Source organism: Bos javanicus, chromosome 5, assembly GCF_032452875.1.
Source record: "Bos javanicus breed banteng chromosome 5, ARS-OSU_banteng_1.0, whole genome shotgun sequence".
Lineage (NCBI taxonomy): Eukaryota > Metazoa > Chordata > Mammalia > Artiodactyla > Bovidae > Bos > Bos javanicus.
The window spans coordinates 111,747,728-111,765,922 of record NC_083872.1 but is presented as its reverse complement, the minus strand read 5'-3'; the positions used below and the strand labels follow the sequence as shown (position 1 = coordinate 111,765,922).

General features: G+C 47.4%; 1 protein-coding gene across 2 annotated transcripts in view; it reads right to left on the bottom strand.

Moving 5' to 3' along the window:
* GRAP2 (GRB2 related adaptor protein 2) overlaps positions 1-18,195 on the bottom strand; it is a 67,614-nt gene that overhangs the window by 10,806 nt on the left and 38,613 nt on the right. For both annotated transcript variants that reach the window (XM_061418601.1, XM_061418602.1), the window contains exons 2-3: positions 9,915-10,006; positions 2,419-2,510 (exon numbers count right to left, since the gene is read on the bottom strand). In XM_061418601.1, the coding sequence (XP_061274585.1) occupies positions 2,419-2,510; positions 9,915-9,992 (170 nt within the window). In that variant the 5' untranslated portion in view covers positions 9,993-10,006. The remainder of the gene's footprint in view (positions 1-2,418; positions 2,511-9,914; positions 10,007-18,195) is intronic.

Here is an 18,195-nt window from a genome sequence, read left to right as displayed (position 1 = left end):
GGGCCCTCTCTAAGAAACCCTGCTGGAAAATAACCTTTGCTGTGGAAAGAAGGAACCGAGGAGAAACTGCTCTTTCAGGTTAGCAGTCAGGGTGGCAGCCTTTGGAAGTGTTGCTACAGGCGGTGCAGTGAATGTGAAAAAGGCTGAGCACTTGCATGCAGGCAAGACAAACAGTGGCTCCAGCCGCAGGGCAGGAGGCCAGGAACCTCTCTCACCCTCGCGGAGCAGAGCAAGTGTTCGCAGTTCTTCGGTGGCCAAGGGTGGGGTGGGGGCGGTGTCCCTTTGCTGCAGTATGGCTACCTAATCACTGCCCCCGGAAGGCGAGCATGCGTGTCCCTTTAAGATGAGCGTCCAACAGGTCTCTGTGAGCCCTTCCCTTGTGCCCTTTGGAACTTAGGAACTGAACCGACAGAGGTGGTGGGAGGATTATTCTTTTTCCAGACCTGGGACTGCAGCGGAAGGTTGGTCAGGATCTGAGGGGCCAGAAACAGGGTTTCTGACTGTCATCTGCCTGGAGAACCTGCCGGAGTAGGTGCCATACGAACGTACGGGACTGACGAGTGGCCACCACAGCAATATAATGGGGAGGGGAAAAGAATGGGACCCCCCTCCACAGCAGCCTTCCTCAGAGGAAGTCTCTTGAAAGAGGGAGCAACCAGAGAGGGAACTGTTTAGAAAATACACCCTTGTCCTCTATCTGGGTTTTGTTGAAGTCACTTGAAAGAAGTGACTTCTTTCAAGACTTACAAAAATGTCCACACGCTACTTGTGAAATGAGTGCCAGAGTTTCATATTGCACATCGGTTCCAAAGCTATTCATTCACTGAACAGCTTTTATTAAACATGTACTGTGTGCCGGGCCCTCTTCTGAGGCTGTAGTGAACGTAGTGGTGAGCAGAACAGACAAGCACCCTCATGGAACTCACATTCTAGTGGGGCAGACATATCATAAACAATGAAGTAATTAGAATATGGAGTCAGCTGATGTGATGCTATGGGGAAAATGAACACAGAGCAGAGGTGGGGAGGGGGCAGTCACTTAAAATGTGGTGGTGGGGAGGGCGACATTCTAACCCCAAAGGAGATGGGGGAGGGGAGGAGGAAACAGCAAAGGAGACGGGGAAGGAGAAGCCAGGGAGGTGGGAGGAGATCCAGGAGGAAGAATGTCCCTGAAGCCCAGTGAAGAATGTGACGGTGCTGAGATGATGGCCGACAGTTGACCACTGGGACCCGCAGTTCACTGGGACCTTGATAAAAAGGTTTCCAAGGAGTCATGGGGCTTCCAGGGAGAACAGGAGGAGAGGAATTAGAGGCGGCGAATATAATGATTCTTTGGAAGAAGTGGAGTTGTAGCGGGAAGGGGATTTGGGATTAAGGGTTTTGTTGTCTGGTTTCATGTTTGGTTTTTTTGGTAAGCCGGGGAAAATCGCAGGATCTTTGTTTGCCGCCGGGTATGAGCCAGCAGAGAGGCAGGAAAGCTGATGTGGGAGAGAGGGGAGGACTTCTGCTCGAAGCACAGACGGTTCTTTCCAAACAACTGCAGGAAAGGCAGTGTCTGAGCAGTTGCGGGATGTGGGTGGAGGCAGTGAGTCAGGACGGGTGGCATAGACGGGCTTTTCTGGGGGCCTCCGCTGTCCTGGAAGCCAGGCGGTCGGCTGAGAGTGTGTGCGGCCAGGGGTGGGTGGAGGAGCTGCAGGTGTTCCTTGCTCACCTAGAAGGGGACAGGGCAGCCTCAAGGGCCCCCTGGCTGAGGTCGGTGGTCATTCTGCTGGTTCAGTGGTCAGTGCTGATTCTCTGTGAGTGGTACGTTTGCACCTCACCAGAGTCACCAACACCGCTTTGGTTTTCTAACAAACCTTTGCTCTTCGGCTAGACCCTGACTCTCAGACAAGATTAGATTTCTATCTAACCCTTGTGGTCAATTCTTGAGACGCACATGACCCAATCTCAACTTTTCGTTTCCTCTTTATGGAGGGAATTTCCCCAACCTCTCTCACTGAGTGCGAGCATGGTTTCGGGAAGCTCACGGTTTCAAGAGCTTCATCATGTCATCCTGGAACTGGGATGGAGGGTGGGTTGGGAGATAGGGGAGAAGAGCTCTAGAAGCAGCAGCTGTGGAGATGAGGTGGCCGACAGCGCCCCCACTGGAATTCTTGGAAACGCCATGGTTACAATCAGAGATGCCTTTGGTTTATAAATTTAAAATAGGCGATACTTGCACATGGTATCAAATTCAAAAGAGAATGCCGTGAAATGCAAATCTCCCTCCCACCCCTGGCCTTCAGCTGCGTGGTTCCCTCTCCAGAGGCGACCGTTTTTGACAGCGTCTGGGCTATGCACGGATAATTTTAGTGGCTACTGAAAAAGTAAGGGGAGTGTGTGTGGGCAGGCCTATCTCCACAGGCTGGAAATACTTACTCAGGAAACTCGATTTCTATAAAATTCTTGGGCACGTATCCTTCGTGGCTCCCAAGCTCCGCCTTGAACCACTCCCCTTGGTTACTTAGGATCTACAGGGAGGAGAAGGAAGGATGAAGTCACTGAGGGGAGGACACCAAGAACCAGGAGAAATGGGCTGCAGGGCAAAGAACCTATGCCCCCTAATCCAAATGCCACCCAATCCAAAAGAACAAAGGCTTTTGAAGTTAGAGGAAAATAAGTCAAAGAAGGCTTCCCAGGTGGTATAGTGGTAAATAATCTGTCTGCCAGTGCAGGAGACATAAGAGACAAGAGATTGATCCCTGGGTCGGGAAGATCCCCTGGAGGAGGAAACGGCATCCCACTCCAGTATTCTTGCCTGGAGAATCCCACAGACAGAGAAGCCTGGCAGGCTACAGTTCACAGGGTCACAAAGAGTCAAACACGACTGATCAACTAAGTGCGTACACACACACACACACACACACACACACCAAAGAAACCACAGGACCACTGGAGGGGGAGCAGCAGGCTTATCTTTGGAGTTTGGCCTCTCTTGTCCCCAGGCTATTTTTGTACACTTGGGCCACCCCCTCATGTGACTCCACCCTGGTGTGGCCTCCCAAACTCAGTGCTCAGGGGCTTCTCCGAACCCCTCTTCTCCTGTTTTGAAAATTTGTGTCTCAGATCTTAGCACTTTAAGCTCCTTATCTAGGCAGGTGGTTCTCTGCCAGGTAACTGAGAACCTTTTACAATTTTAATTTGTTCTTTTTTACACTAGCGGATTAAAACTTAAACATCAAGTGGGGGCTAGCTTTGAAAACAGTAACTCTTTGTGTTCATATTCCATGTTTGCACAATTTGGACATAACTCAAGATACCCGGAATATCTCTTCTAAATTTGTTTTTAGACAGCGATCATAGGCAAAACCAGAAGTTTTTTCTCATTACTATAAGGTCTTACCTTGACCATAACCCCAAATGTTATCACCTGCCTTGATTACTTATATGACTCTCCAGACTTGGTTCTATGTGGCTTCTGGTCATTTCAGAAAACCTCCTATCATCAAAAGACAAATACTTGACTTCCTCTCCACCCTCCCCTACTGATATTTCTAAAATATGTAGCACAGACTCAAACAATAATTCAAAATGAAGATGGCAGAACAAAAAGATGGGAAGAACCTTGACGATGTCATGGAGCTACTGAATTAGCTGCTTAGGAGTCCTCCAACGCCTGGACTTTGTATGAGAAATTATAAATCTTTGTTATCATTTTTATGACAACCTAGATAGCATATTGAAAAGCAGAGACATTACTTTGCCAACAAAGGTCCGTCTAGTCAAGGCTATGGTTTTTCCAGTGGTCATGTATGGATGTGAGAGTTGGACTATGAAGAAAGCTGAATGCCAAAGAATTGATGCTTTTGAACTGTGGTGTTGGAGAAGACTCTTGAGAGTCCCTTGGACTGCAAGGAGATCCAACCAGTCCATTCTAAAGGAGATCAGCCTTGGCATTTCCTTGGAAGGAATGATGCTAAAGCTGAAACTCTAGTACTTTGGCCACCTCTTGCGAAGAGTTGACTCATTGGAAAAGACTGATGCTGGGAGGGACTGGGGGCAAGAGGAGAAAGGGACGACAGAGGATGAGATGGCTGGATGGCATCACTGACTCGATGGGCGTGAGTCTGAGTGAACTCCGGGAGTTGGTGATGGACAGGGAGGCCTGGCGTGCTGCGATTCATGGGGTCGCAAAGAGTTGGACATGACTGAGCGACTGACCTGAACTGATCTGAGGCCATTTTAAGTTTGCTTCTCATAGCTGAAAACGTCTTAACTGATGGAAGAGAAATGATAAAGAGGAAAGAAGAAGATGGATAGGAAAGCTTACTCGGAGCAGGGACCACCTGGGTTGCCCAGGTGAGTTACTAGGCAAAGTCTGATGACAAAATAAGTACTTCTGGGGCGTGGGGAAGTGAGGTGCGCTCTTGGGACAGAACTCCTCAATCTGGCGGAAGTTTAGATTGTGACCCCAGGAGTAGAGAGAGGGGAAACCAGGGCTACAGGGCCTTGTAGCCCACGTTCAAAAGTGTGGATTTCTATCTTGAAATGTACGGGGAGCCATCAAAGGATTTTCATCAGGGAAACAGCACAGTGAGAATCAGTGTTAAGAAAAGCGTGGGGTATCACAACTTGAAGATGGACTGTGGGGGTGAAGTCAGGGGAGAGAGTGTAGGAAGAGGAGCGTAGCCATCCAGGCATAGACGAAGGAGATCTGGGCTAGGTGAAAGTGAGGACAGATTTCAAAGGAATCAGGAAGCACAAACGGGCAGGATTTCGTGACTGTTCGAGGAGCTGAGGGAGAAGGGGATTCTGGGATGGCTCTGGATTTCTGGCTTGGGAGACTGAGTGGGTGGTGATGCTTTTACCAAAATAGAAAAGACAGGAGGAGGAACAGGTCTGAGGGAAAGCTCATGGACCTCAGATCGCCTGTGGGTGAATCAAGTTGCCCCTGGGACCCTCAGAGAAGGAAAGCTCAGGGAGCACTGGAGATGTGTGTCTGGGTTCAGCAGTGAGGTGAGGGCTGGAGCTGGATTTCAGAGTCATCCAAAAAAGTGGGTGGACTTGAAGCCTCTGGTTTCTGCCTCCCAGAGACGAGAAGAGAATTGAAGAGAGCAATGGAATTGAGAAGCAGTGATGACCTAGTTCTAATACCACTCCTGAGTTTGGAAGGAGAAGCCCTTGGTCCTTGGGTCCTTGGTTCCCTAGATGTCTGACCTCAGGCGAGTCAATTATCATCTGCAAAATGGGGGCAATAATAACTGGCAGCCCCTTCACGGAGCTGATGCAAGGATCAAATGCTCCCTCATCCTTGGACGTCCTCCAGAGAGTACAGGCTGTGTTTTTAAATATAATTCTGTCCAACGTGATATTCTTATGAAGGAGAACTCCAGGTCTGAAGGACACGGAGGGTTGATAAGTTCTTTAAAGTGTTCTATGTGTATGTTTTGAATGTGATCATTTGTTCTGAAGAAATAAAAGTGTGTCCCATATTTGAGTTCTAGAATTGCTGAGAAAAGGAAACTTTATAGTTTCTAACATCAAATGTGACTGTTGGTATCGCTAAGGACGTGCGGGTATGTGTGTGCCGAGGAGGGTGGCGGGGGTAGGGGAGCAGGAAATCTAGGTCAAAAGAAGAACTAGGAAACTCGGCACCAGGGCATCGTCATCACATAAAAAACACAAGGGCATTTTACTCTGTGCCATCTCCCCCAAATTTCAAGGCTCTGGAATTCCTTTCTCCCATCACATGGGAAGACACGTGGGTTGGGGAGCAAATGTCAAATACCAAGGTGAGCAGGGATGAAGTAAAAGAGACCATTTGGAAATGGGCTCATCGCAGTAGGAATTACATTTTGCACTTAGCTCTCTGACCCAAAACTGGCTGTAATTTTAGTAATCGTGGCTCATACTCATTTACACCCTGTAGCCACCGAAAGATTATCCCACAATGCCATCCATTTTCCTCACCACGTGATACTTGGTCTGCCTGACATTGTGTTCCCAAAGAGGCAAATTTATAGGCTTTTTATGATGTATAAAAGGCAAGGGTTTAAAAAAAATCTCATTTTCAGCAAAGAAGAGTCTTTGGGGGGTGGTGGTGGTGGTTTCCTCCCGCCGTTGTTGGCAGGGCTGGTACTTCCTGTCCCTCTCATCTCTCCATCTCCTCCGTTTGTCTATCTCTTGTCCCCATCGTGCAAACCTGCGCAAGGAGTTCAGCCTAAACCCATGAGGTTTTACCCTCAACTTCGCTGTAACTTAACTCTTACAGTGTTGCCTCCCGGAATCATTTTCTGGGTTACGTGGCCTGAGAATAAGTTAGACGTGGGAAGAGGACAAAATGTACGGCTGGAAGAATTTCAAAATTGGATGAAATTATAGCTCTTAGAGGCATAGCAGAAATCAGAAGTGTTGAAGAAGTTAATTATGTAGGACTAACTCTGGGGGCTCTTTGGTCGCTGTTTTAGGGGGAAGAAATGGGGTCGTGTTAGATGAATTGCAGAAGCACATAGAGATGGCCTGGCTCAAGAGACATTTTTTAATAATGACTGGCAGGTTCGAGTGGGAAGTGTAACCGGGTGCTGTGTGCAGCTGCAGGTGGAGAGGTCATGATACGCACATGAAACATTCAACCCCTGACTTTTGGAATGTTTCTCTTACAGGAGAAGTGGGATCCAGTCATGTGGCTAGAGTTCCATGTCTGCCATCTTGTTTACCATTCTGGGATCAGCATCTAGTGAGCAACTGCTGTTTGCACTTGGGTGCTGGGAATACAGAGATGAATAAGCTGGGGCCTACACCCTGGGGACCTCACAGACTGCAGCAGGCAGCTGGTGATGAGCAAATCAGACAGTTTTTGTATCTTCTAATGAAAAAGTCTGTTTAGTGTTTTAGAACTAAAGGCATAACATGAAAGAGCACTCAGGAGTGCATTGCTGGGGTAGTCAAGAACTGGCCTTGAAAACAATTTCTAAAAAACCCCCAAGAAACAGAACACCAATTTCTAGGCTCCGGGGGCTTGCTACCCATATTTGGAGGAGACAGTTGTACGCAGAGGCCCACAGGCGGGCCCACTGACCACCATGATACAGACCTTCCATGAGACTCAGCCAACAAGCCCCATCCCTTTTCCTCTTTACCACTATGGCTGCAATGGATAGAATTTGAAAGGAAGGAAGGGTTTGGCTTTCTGATAGAATTCTAAATGAGTGTGCAGAAACACAGTGTAACAACTCAAGAAATATGTACTGAGCCCCCATCTGGGGCCGTGACTTGTGTCAGGTGCTGGGAAGACACAAAGATGAAGCCGGCAAGACTCTGCTCTCAGATCAGCGGTGGGATGACCCACTCATTCATTCATTCATTGACTCTTCCTCACCTTTCTGCAGGCCCAGCCTCCACCCCCGCAGAGCTCTGGGGAGTGAAGCAGCCACTGTGAGACCAGACAATCAGGATGGCATGGGGGGAGAGCAGCAGAGGTGGTGCTTCCGTGCAGAGAGCGGAGCTCGCCTGCTTGTAAATAGGGTGTGAATGCCTTGAGCAGAGTGTGTGAAATGCCATGGAGGAGCTGAAGAGGGCATAACGAGTTTACTGGGGTAGTGGGGGGTGGGGAGGATTCATGAGGGTTCCCCGGCAGAGGTGGTCAAAGGCATGTGTGCAGAAGAAGGACATTCAGAGTACAGGGAGAGCCTGAAAAAGGACAGTGTGCATATTGCAGTGTGACTTGGGCCATTTCATACACAAAGATGTGTGTGTGTGTGTGTGTGTATACATGTTCTTGCACTTGAGCATGATGAGGTTGGGTGGTAGGTTGAGCTCAGATGGCTTAGATTTCCATCCACTGGTCACAGGGAACCACTGAACACTTCTGAGGAAGGAAGTAATATGATCTAATTTATCTTCTAGAAAGATCCCTCTGGGTCTAGTTTTTAAAATAAAGGAGGAAGAGAGAGGAGAGAATGGGGTCAGTCAAGGGGATGTGGCAATAGTCTGAACAGTCAAGGGCAGAATGGGTGATATTGACAATATGGGGATCATTTATGGATCATCCGGTTTCCTTTTAACTGGTACCAGGCTCCTCTCCGGTGAAGATGTGGGTTGCTTGGGAGACAGGATAAAAGGGAAATATTCAGAGTGGAGTACAGTGTTTCTGGGTGGGACAGGGCTCCTTTCAGATGCAAGGAGGGACAGTTAGCAGTTTCAAGTCCTATAGGTGTTTAGCAGGACATTCTACACTCAGGAGGTCACTGGTGGACTTTAACGAAGTGTTGGGAGTAAGAGTCAGATTCCAGAGGGTCTAGTGGAGTGAATGGGAAGTGAGGAAGTGGAGACAGCCAGCACAGAGAATTTTTCCCAGTGTGGCCATGAAGGAGAGGAAAGAAATTAGAAGCTGAAGCAGAGTTGAGGAAAGATTTTTGCTTTTTGTTTTTCCTTTTCTGGAGAATAGAGAAAACTTAAGTCAGATGATTTGGTTTGAAATGGGAGGTGAGGATGGGACTTGCCCCCACACCCACCTCCCAGGGGCCTCTTTTGGGTGAGAACACTGCAGAGTGGTTGATAACCGCATGGTGACAGTACCCAACAGGGAAGGGAGGGACTTCTCACCTTGTCCCAGACCCCTCAGTGACCTTGGTAAGGTCCTGAAGAAGTGAGGGTCACTTTTTCCTGGGTCAGGAGCCCAAGCAGTATTTTGACCTTGAGAAGCTCCAGCATTGAAGGCGTGCTCTTGGGAGCCACATTGCCAGATCTTGCACAGTGAGGGCAGTTATATAAACACTCGGAGTGGGGAATGCATGGACGCTAAGTCGCTTTAGTCGTGTCTGACTCTTTGCGACCCCATTGACTGCAGCCCGCCAGGCTCCTCTGTCCATGGGATTCTCCAGGCAAGAATACTGGAGTGGGTTGCCATGCCCTCCTCCAGTGGATCTTCCTGACCTAGGGACTGAACCTGCCTCTCTTACGTCTCCTACATTGGCAAGCAGGTTCTTTACCACTAGCACCACCTGGGAAGAGGGCAGGAAGGGGATTGTTCAAATTCCACCTGGTTCGTGCCCTGCGGACACTTTCCCATTCCCCTGCTCACGTGTGACAAGGCTATTTCCATAGTAAGCTTTTATCTTAATGGAGAGACAACAGTGGCTACATGGACTGCTGAGGATTGGGGATCAGGCTATCCGAGGTGTTCAGAGGCCACGGTGCATGGGTGCCACAGACTCTCCCATCACTTCTTTAAGGGCTTGTGCTATTTGGCACTCTGAGATGCAGAGTCCATGCAAGTGTGGCGCATGGAATGTGGAAGAAGTCCAAGGCCTCTTCAGCTCAGCAAACCGCCACTACAAGTCAAGTGCGGGTGGAAGACAAGCTTTGAGAAACCCCAGAGTGGCCAGGTGTGAGTGGCCTTCACTGACCTGAGTTTCCTCCAGCAGCCTTTCAAGGCGTCCCCACCCACACCTTCCTCCTGTTCCAGCCGTGCTGAGCCTCCTAATGCTGAGCAGACTCTGCCTGAGCTTGACCATCTCTGAACTTTCACCAAAAGCCTGACTCACCTTTACTGCTTTCCCTGACAACTGACGTTGCCACCCCTTCCTACAACCCCATCTTTCAAGGTGGGATCCTTGTCCCATACCTGTGCTCCTGAGCACTTAGATAAAACATCTATGAGAAGCCCTGCACACGGATGTATTTCCCACTCCAGACCACAAGCATCTCAGGACAGGGATTGTGGCTTATACAATCAGATTTCCTTCACCCCGCCTGGTGGTTAGTGCACGGGTGCTCAGAAGAAACCATTTTGGTTGAGGTGAATTTTGGATTTTGAAAGAACTGTTTGTGTTTCTTGAGAAACAGTTTAAGCAGTTCAACTGTTAGATTAACTTCGCGATTAGACCAGAATAACCTAAACTCTCTCTGGCTCTCCTGGGCCCCATGTCACCTACCTTCAGAACATCGCCAGCGTGGAAGCCCAGTTCATCTTCTCCCGAGGCCATGAAATCGAACTTGGCAATGGCTTCCATGTTGTAACGTGAAGCTGGAAGAGAAATAATGTGGTCATTGTGTTTTCTGCCAGAAGGGCAGTCCTAGCGGTTGGTAGTGGAGGATCCAATGTCTCCAGGCTGGAGAGGGAGGTGCAGGCACACAGGAAGGGTTTTTGTTTTCAGAAAGAGCTGCCTGAGCCCCTAGGATCCGTTTTCCGACATCGTTCTCTGAATCTCCAGATGCCAGGAACAGGAAATGAAGGCCAGTGACCGCCTTCCCCCTCTCCTTTCATCCCCATTTGCAGTCCTGGCCTGTGATCATTTCTGGGACATCTCTGTTTCCGGTTGATAAGGACAGAAGACTCGCTATCATCGCTACCTTGGGGCCTGAGGGGCTGGAAGGATTGCTCTGTAAACACTGTCCCTTGGCAGCTATATTTAACCAGCCGGTGTTAATTAGACAGATGCCATTTTCTCTTTTACATCTGAATCATTTAAGAGAATTAGACAGCTTTGGTCAGTGGGGAACTTAGCCATCTTCTACATGGTTTGAGAGTAGAAAGCATTCTCGTTTTAGACCTGGGAGACTCAGATTCCAACTTTTATTATTATTATTATGGAAGCCAACATGGTTTTGGAAATTTTCATTTTCATGCCTCTGAATTGAGTGAAAATATTGGCCCCTCTTAATAATATGTGAGACCTGTATAAAGATAAATAAGTCAACTTACGAATGAAATATAGTTGGGTTTTTTAGGAGACAGTGGGGTGTAATAGAAAGAGAGAAAAGTCCTGGTTTTGTTGATGGACAGCTGTGTGAGCTTGAGCAAGTAAACCTCCTAGAGTCTCAGTTTCCTTGTTTGTAAAAGGGTGATCATAATGTTCAGTGGAGAAGGATGTAAGATGAAATTAAATAATAGACACCAGATGTTATCCAAGACAAAACCGAGTTTGAATAATTTTGTAGAATGAATTTATCCTCAGCAAACACAGTCTAACCAAAAGCCGCAATAATTTTCTTCTGATTTTCCCCACCTCCTATAAAGTTTTCTCTTTGAAATTTGATGCTTATTCTCCATGACCCTCAAGTTCTTTGGTTCTCTGCTCACTGTCAGGACACCGTCTTGAACGCTGCTGTTTGGCATTAATGTTTTGCAAAATTTGTCTTAAGTATGAAACCCTGTAGCTCAGAAACCCTCAAACCTAACTGACTTTCTATGACCAGTAAACTGGGACCACATGTGTCCTCTCAGTGGGAAATTCTGCCCAAGTGAGGAGATTTAGGTAAATTACGAAGGTGGTTGCGGGTGGGAGGGGCTGACTTGCATAGATCAGGGGATTAAAGCTGACTGCTGCAGCAGTGATAGCAAGGGGCGCCTCCTCTGGTTCTCCACATTTGCTTGGTCTTCCAAAGGCCATTTGTAGGGATGAGCATGACAAAGCCCAAAGACATATTAAGCAAAAAATATCTCAGGAGCCAAAGTGAAATGTCATAGCTCACTGCCTGAGCTTTATCACCAGCCAAAACTTATTTCCAGACTCAAAATCTATATACTTTTTATGAACTTTCTTCAAGATCTGTCCATCTAAGGCAAATTAAAATTTTTGTGACCCGGGATGACCCACTCAACAGGAAGGAGTACTCTGTCCTCCTGGGTGAAAGCTAAATGCTTTTGCTGATTGGATTCACCCCATTACTTTCACATGCAAAGCTTTCCCTAATTAAGGCCTTGCCTCTGGTTTGCAGGATGATGGGTTCCTGTGGGTCACCCTCATGGTATCAGCAGCAGACACTGGTCACATCAGGAGATCAAGTGTCAGGTGAATGGTCCCGAAAACCAAGATCCCATTTCTATGCAAATTTACCTTAATAAGCAGAATGGAGACAAGGGGAGGGCAAATGCTAGACATATTAGAAAATCACATACATTAGAGATGAAAAAAAGAACCTAAGGCATGCTCTAGAGATGACCTTGAGCTTAGAAAGATCTTTCCTACCTTACATATAACTCAGATCAGGCCTGGATACTTGGTCCAAGCTGGCTCTAAGTCATTCAGTGAGAAGACTGGAAGCAGAAGGAAAATTGCTCCTGAATGGTGGCACTTTTCTCTGCCTTCCCCCAGGAGGCAGGTGGTGTGGCAAAGCCAACAACAGAGGCACACTGCAGAGCTCCCCAGCTTGTAATATTAATCCTGGCTCAGAAAACCCAATTAAACAGGCCCACTCTTCATGAAATCACTTTGAAAAAATTTGCTTGTGTCCCATTTCCATTTGTGAAATGAAATCTGTTCAGATGCTGCTTGGTGGCAGAGAGATGCCCCGGCTGGAAGGGGTGGGGGATTGCTCCGTTTTCGTTCAAATCACAGGGCTTTGCAAGCTCTTCCCTTGAATTTACCATTCTCTGCTTCCCTAATAGCAGAGAATGGTAAATGTGCCAGCCCCAGGGGTTGGTCTTCTGTTTGATCATAAAAATGCGTGGAAATTGATATCCTATTCCTTGCTATCCATTAGTTTTAATTTTGAAAAGTTAAAAATTACCACCCAGGAAAAAAAAAAACAAAAACAGAGCTAACACAGTTTATTCAGTATTTATCCATTTTGTTTGATAGTCTGTACCTACCACTGCTACATACTGCATCTGCAAGAGAAAAGTAATAAATGATGGAGATAGAGCATGGTAGCAACAATTCCACGAGAGAAAAGGTGGGGGTGGGGCAGAGAGAGAAAGGGCAGCAGCCTCAAGAACTCAAGAACGCGGTGGAGCCTTCTCACTGCTGTTTGCAGTAGAGTGCTCCTGACCTCAGGGGAACATGAAGACAGACACCTCTTCAGAGAGCCGCACAGACGGGTTAAATGCGCTTTCCCTTCCAGTGATCAGTCTTAGAAACGGCTGCACTGCTACCTGCCATAGAGTGTGAATAAGAAGTGACGGCATTCAGGTGCCAAGCCGCTGTCAGCCGCTTCCCCCTATTCATCCCAGGCCTGGGGATGGTAGCATTTGTCCAGGAATCCCGCCTCTGAATTGCACAGGGCTCCTGCCCCAGGTGCTGGCTCTGTTTCCTCACCAGCCCTCTGCATCTCTCTCCCTCTCCCACTTGACAAATGGCATGGAATGCCCATTAGCAGCCCTGAGACATAGATCACCCCGCATGCCAACAGGATGCCCTCGGCACGATTTTATCTGCCCTTGTATTTCCATTTAAGTTTCTTGTACCACCAAAATCCCTGAAAAACAGTCAGGCTATATACTACGGATGTTTATCTGCTTCTAAAATATGTCACCACAGAGGATGAAAACAAAAGTTGGGAGACAGTTCTTTAAAAGAGTCTGCATTTGAAAGCCAAAGTCAGGGGATGTGTTCAGAAGAAATACATAGTTTCCATGAAAATGGTACCAGGGAAGCAACTTCTTGAACAATTTCAGCTCCTCCTAATTTGGCTATGTAACAGCCAAGGCTTTCGTTTTCTGTATCTCTGAAAAAGAGTATTTGCATAACAGCACAGAGCTGGTGGAAGATGCAGGCTCAGGCCCCGGGGAAAGAAGGAATCCTGTGTGTGTGCTCAGTCGTGTCTGTGACCCCATGGACTGTATCCTGCCAGGCTCCTCTGTCCATGGGATGTCCCAGGCACACATGCTTGAAATCCTCACCCTTTCAATCTGCCAGGCAAAGCCCTTCTTGGAGGCAGTGGGAAGGCAGCACTTCCCCACCTCCCCGCCTAAATTGACAAGGTCAGTGGCTTTTCAGATGTGGGAAACCTTATGCTGCCAGGAAAAAATGATGCTCGCTAAGCCTCACTGTACACAACAGATCTGTTCTTGAAAAGTTATTATGAAGAGAGTATTTGTAAATGGAATCATATTAGCGTGCATTATGGAGACTCATTCTACAAAGGAACCCCATGGTGAATCCCTGTATTAAATGAAAGGGAAAATTTGTTATGCAAATAGCTACCTTTTAATTTCTCTCTTTTAAAGGCTGGGTTTTTCGTGCACTGAGTCTTAAAATAGATCGCACCTGTGTATCTTCTCCCACCTTACATAGTGGGTTAAATAAATATTAGTTTACCCTTTTCTTAACCCCCAAATGCTTTGTAAAAACCTATATATATTGATATATAACATTTTACCTTGGAGTATAGGTGTGTGTGTGTGTGTGTGTGTGTGTGTGTGTGTGTGCGCGGGCTCAGTTGTGCTCAACTCTTTGCAACCCCATGGACTGTAGCCCACCAGGCTCATCTGTCCATGGGATTTCCCAGGCAAGAATACTGGAGTAGGTTGACATTCCCTCCTCTAGGGGATCTTCCCCACCCAGGGATCAACTCTCATCTCCTGCATTGCAGGTGGATTCTTTACCTGTTGAGCCACTGGGGAAGCCCGAGTATAGACTAGTAATCCTCCAGACCGTTTTTGCAAAGGACCAGAGAGAAGAGATTTTCAGCTCTGGGGGCTGTACAGACTATGCCACGACCAGGCGTCTGTCCTTTTTCAGGCAGGCAGCCTGAGAGAACAGTAAACCAGCAGGAGGAGCTGGGTTCTAATACAGCTGGATGCCGTCACCAACTCAATGGATGTGAGTCTGAGCAAACTCCAGGAGGTGGTTAAGGGAAACCTGGTGTGCTGCCGTCCATGGGGTCGAAAAGAGTCAGACACGTCTTAGAGACTGAAAAACAACAAGTTTTATTTATGCTCACTGAAACTTGAATTTCATATAATTTTTACATGCCAAAAGATATTATTATTATAATTTTGCCCCACTGTTCAAAAAAGGGAAAACCATCTCATTTGTGGGAAAAATACATGAGTCAAATTTGACCTACTGGCCATAGTTTACAGACCCCATATAGTCTTTAAAAATTTTCTTTTTGTTTTTTAGAGAGTTTGGGAATAGGCTATTTTTATTTTATTATTTATATATTTTTGGCCATGCCCTGAGGCATGTGTGATCTTAGTTTCCGGACCAGGGATCAAACCTGTGTCCCCTGCAGTGGAAGAGAGGAGTTTTAACCACTGGATAGAGAAGTCCCATGTAGATGTTTTTAGCTATATCCTATCTCCCCTGGTAGTCTGTAAACTTCCTGGGGTCTCAGGAGTAGATGAACCTGTATTTGAACCTCAGACATGCCATTTACTTCCCAAGCATCCTGCTTCTTCATCCTCAACCTGATTCAATTCAGTTCGGTCTCTCAGTCATGTCTGACTCTTTAAGACCCCATAGTCTGCAGCACGCCTGGCTTCCCTGTCTTTCACCAACTTCCAGAGCTTGCTCAAACTCATGTTCATCAAGTCGGTGATGCCATCCAACCATGTCATCCTCTGTCATCCTCTTCTCCTCCTGCCATCCTAACCCGGTAGCAGCCACCCTTACTTCATGGGGGTCTTGTGTGTAAATGTGTATAAAGACTCTGGCACACAGTAGGCATCTGATGAACAGTACCAGCAGTTGCTGTTATTTCTCCTTACATGCCTTGTGCTACCTCGCCAGTGCTTAGTGGCACCTAGCAAATGATTGCTGAGAGACTGGCAACATGATGAACGACCTGCCATCAGAATTACAACTGTAATTGATTTCCTCAGAAGAGGGGCAGCCGATGGAAGGACCCATTTACAAGGATCGATTAATTTCCCATTCAAAGGTGCCCTGACTTCTTGGCAGACTCAGCCAGAGATAATGAAACATGCACCCACATTAAAGGTTTGATTTATTTAATCCAATAGAGGGCAATGGTGCGCCCCAAACCATGGATTTCATCTTGTAACTTTTCTATGCATCTTGAGTCCCTCACAATCCTTCTCCAGACAGGTTGGCGACTGTCTTATTTGTCTCTGGTGCATTTTAAGGCATAAACTTTAACATTTCAAAGACTCTCAAACCCATAAAATACAGAATTGCTTCAATGGAAAAGAATCGGAAGACATCTGCTCCTACACATTTTCTGATGCTTCAGTTCTCCTTGAGCTCCCTGGGAAGCAGGTCCCCTTTCATCTCCAACTGACCAGCCCCTCACTCCTGTCTGTGGGTCTAGGTTGATGTGTGTTGAAACCTCAACTGTGTGTTTTCTTTTATCTTAACCTTCCAGCTGTGCTTAGAGCCCTTCTGCCTTTGTTTATCACCTCTTACAGGGCATTGGACAGAGCAGCAAACCGAGAAAGGTCATAGAGGGCCGTTCTTGAAAATTCATACTCATAGGGTGGACAACGGGGCTTCTCTGGTGGCTCAGATGGTAAAAGAATCTGCCTGCAATGCAGGAGACCTGGGCTCAATCTCTGGGTCAGGAAGATTCCCTGGAGAAGAGAATGGCGACCCACTCCTGTATTCTTGCCTGGAGAATTCCATGGACAGAGGAGCCTGGTGGGCCACAGTGCACGGGGTTGCAGAGTGGGACGACTGAGTGACTAGCGTGCACACACACAGGGTGGACGGCTACCTATCACTCACCTGTTAACCTTGGCTTATCTATTCTTTCAGAGACCCAAATCGATCTGTTTTGGAAAAGAAAGTGAAAACAAAGAAAAAGGCTGAGCATGACCAAGAGATCAAGGCTGGTCTTTCCTCACTTTGGGTTCTCAAATGACAACATTTTGCCTCTGTTCTAAACCAGCAGAATTCTTGCTCACAGGGTGCCTCTTAATCAGCCAGCCATGCTGGAAATAACCTTCTTGCTGAACGTCTTACAAGGCTTACAGATTTCTTTTCTGCGCCTGCTCTTGAATTACTCCTAACTCGTCCTCTGGAACCCTTATAATAGAGTGCCTCCAATCCTATTTTCATAAGATCCCTTTTCTCCTTTCTCTGGAGATTTGGATCTGAAGTCATGTGTGGAGGGTGAGGTGGGAATTGGAATCTTGGCTGCTACCATCTACGGCAGATAGCCATGAACTTGGGAGCAGCCACCAGGGGCTTCTGCTTTAAGCAATTTACAACCAACAGCTCCTGTGCTTCTCTGGATCTCCCGAGTCAGAAACGCAGGACCATTCCTTTCTGGGTTTAGCATCTCTGATGCCTTCTCAGGAGGATCTGGCCTGTTTCCATAGGTACTCTCTCCATGGGATATAAACATTTCTGATTTTTATCCCAAGCAGAGTGACCCAAGACAAGCAAAATGTACCCCACCAAACCATTTCTGGCTAGCTGGCTAAGATTTTAGTGCTCTCTAAAAGCCTCCATTTAAAATGATTTTGTCCACAGGGACATTCTTATTTTCCTCTCGTCCACAGGTGACTCAATATTTCCTCCTCCTAAGTTCCAGGAAGGACTTCCCTGGTGGCTCAGTGGTAAAGAACCCACCTGCCAATGCAGGAGATGTGAGTTCAATCCCTGGGTCAGGAAGAGCCCTTGGAGAAGGAAAAGGCAACGCACCCCAGTATTCTTGCCTGGGAAATCTCATGGTCAGAGGAGCCTGGTGAGCTACAGCCTATGGGGTCACAAAAGAGTTGGACACAACTTAGCAGCTAAACAACAGTGACAACAACAAGCCCCAGGAAAGGATAAATCCCCTGGCATGTCCGCCCTGGGTAAAGACATGCAACCAGAGGGGGCCTTTGAAGCTTGTCCGAAGATGGTGATTCCTTGACGGCTGACCTGCTGATGCCAGTCCTGGAGCCACTAGGAAGTGGCTTATGAACCGAAGCCTCAGGGGACACACAATCTCCCTGCACAGGTGTGTCCCACACAGAACAATGCATCCTCTAAATGCTTCCCTGAGGAAAGCAGCAACAGAGCGGTCCCTGATGTCAGGTAATGGGCAGCAGGCAGTGGGATAGGAACGTGGGCAGGGAAGGTGTGCTGCCCGGGATGGACTCAAGCTCAGCCCGTAACCATCCACTGCAAGGCTGGTGGCACCCAGCCCAAACTTCTAACATCTCTCTCCATCAGGGCCTCCTGCCGACCCTCTGCCAGCCTCTTAGTTCCAGTCCAGCCTGGGATCCCCAGCCCCACCTGGACCCCTTGGCTTTGCCCTGAGATTTTTTTTTTTTTTTCCTATTTTCCAAATGGGAATCATCTCCCCAGCTAGAAGGCACTTGGTTTCTAGGTTTGGAAGCTAAAGAAATATATTTCAAAGACTAACAGACAAACGTGACACAAACTAGAGAGTCCCTCTAAGCTCCTGATATCCTTATTTAATCAAATTGCTCTTCGGCTGGTCCCTGTCTGTCACTGTGGATTATGGAGATTTCACTGGTCTCAAGGATGCTTTCCTCTCTTAAAATTAGCTCTTCTTTTCCTCCTTAAGGTTTTTTGT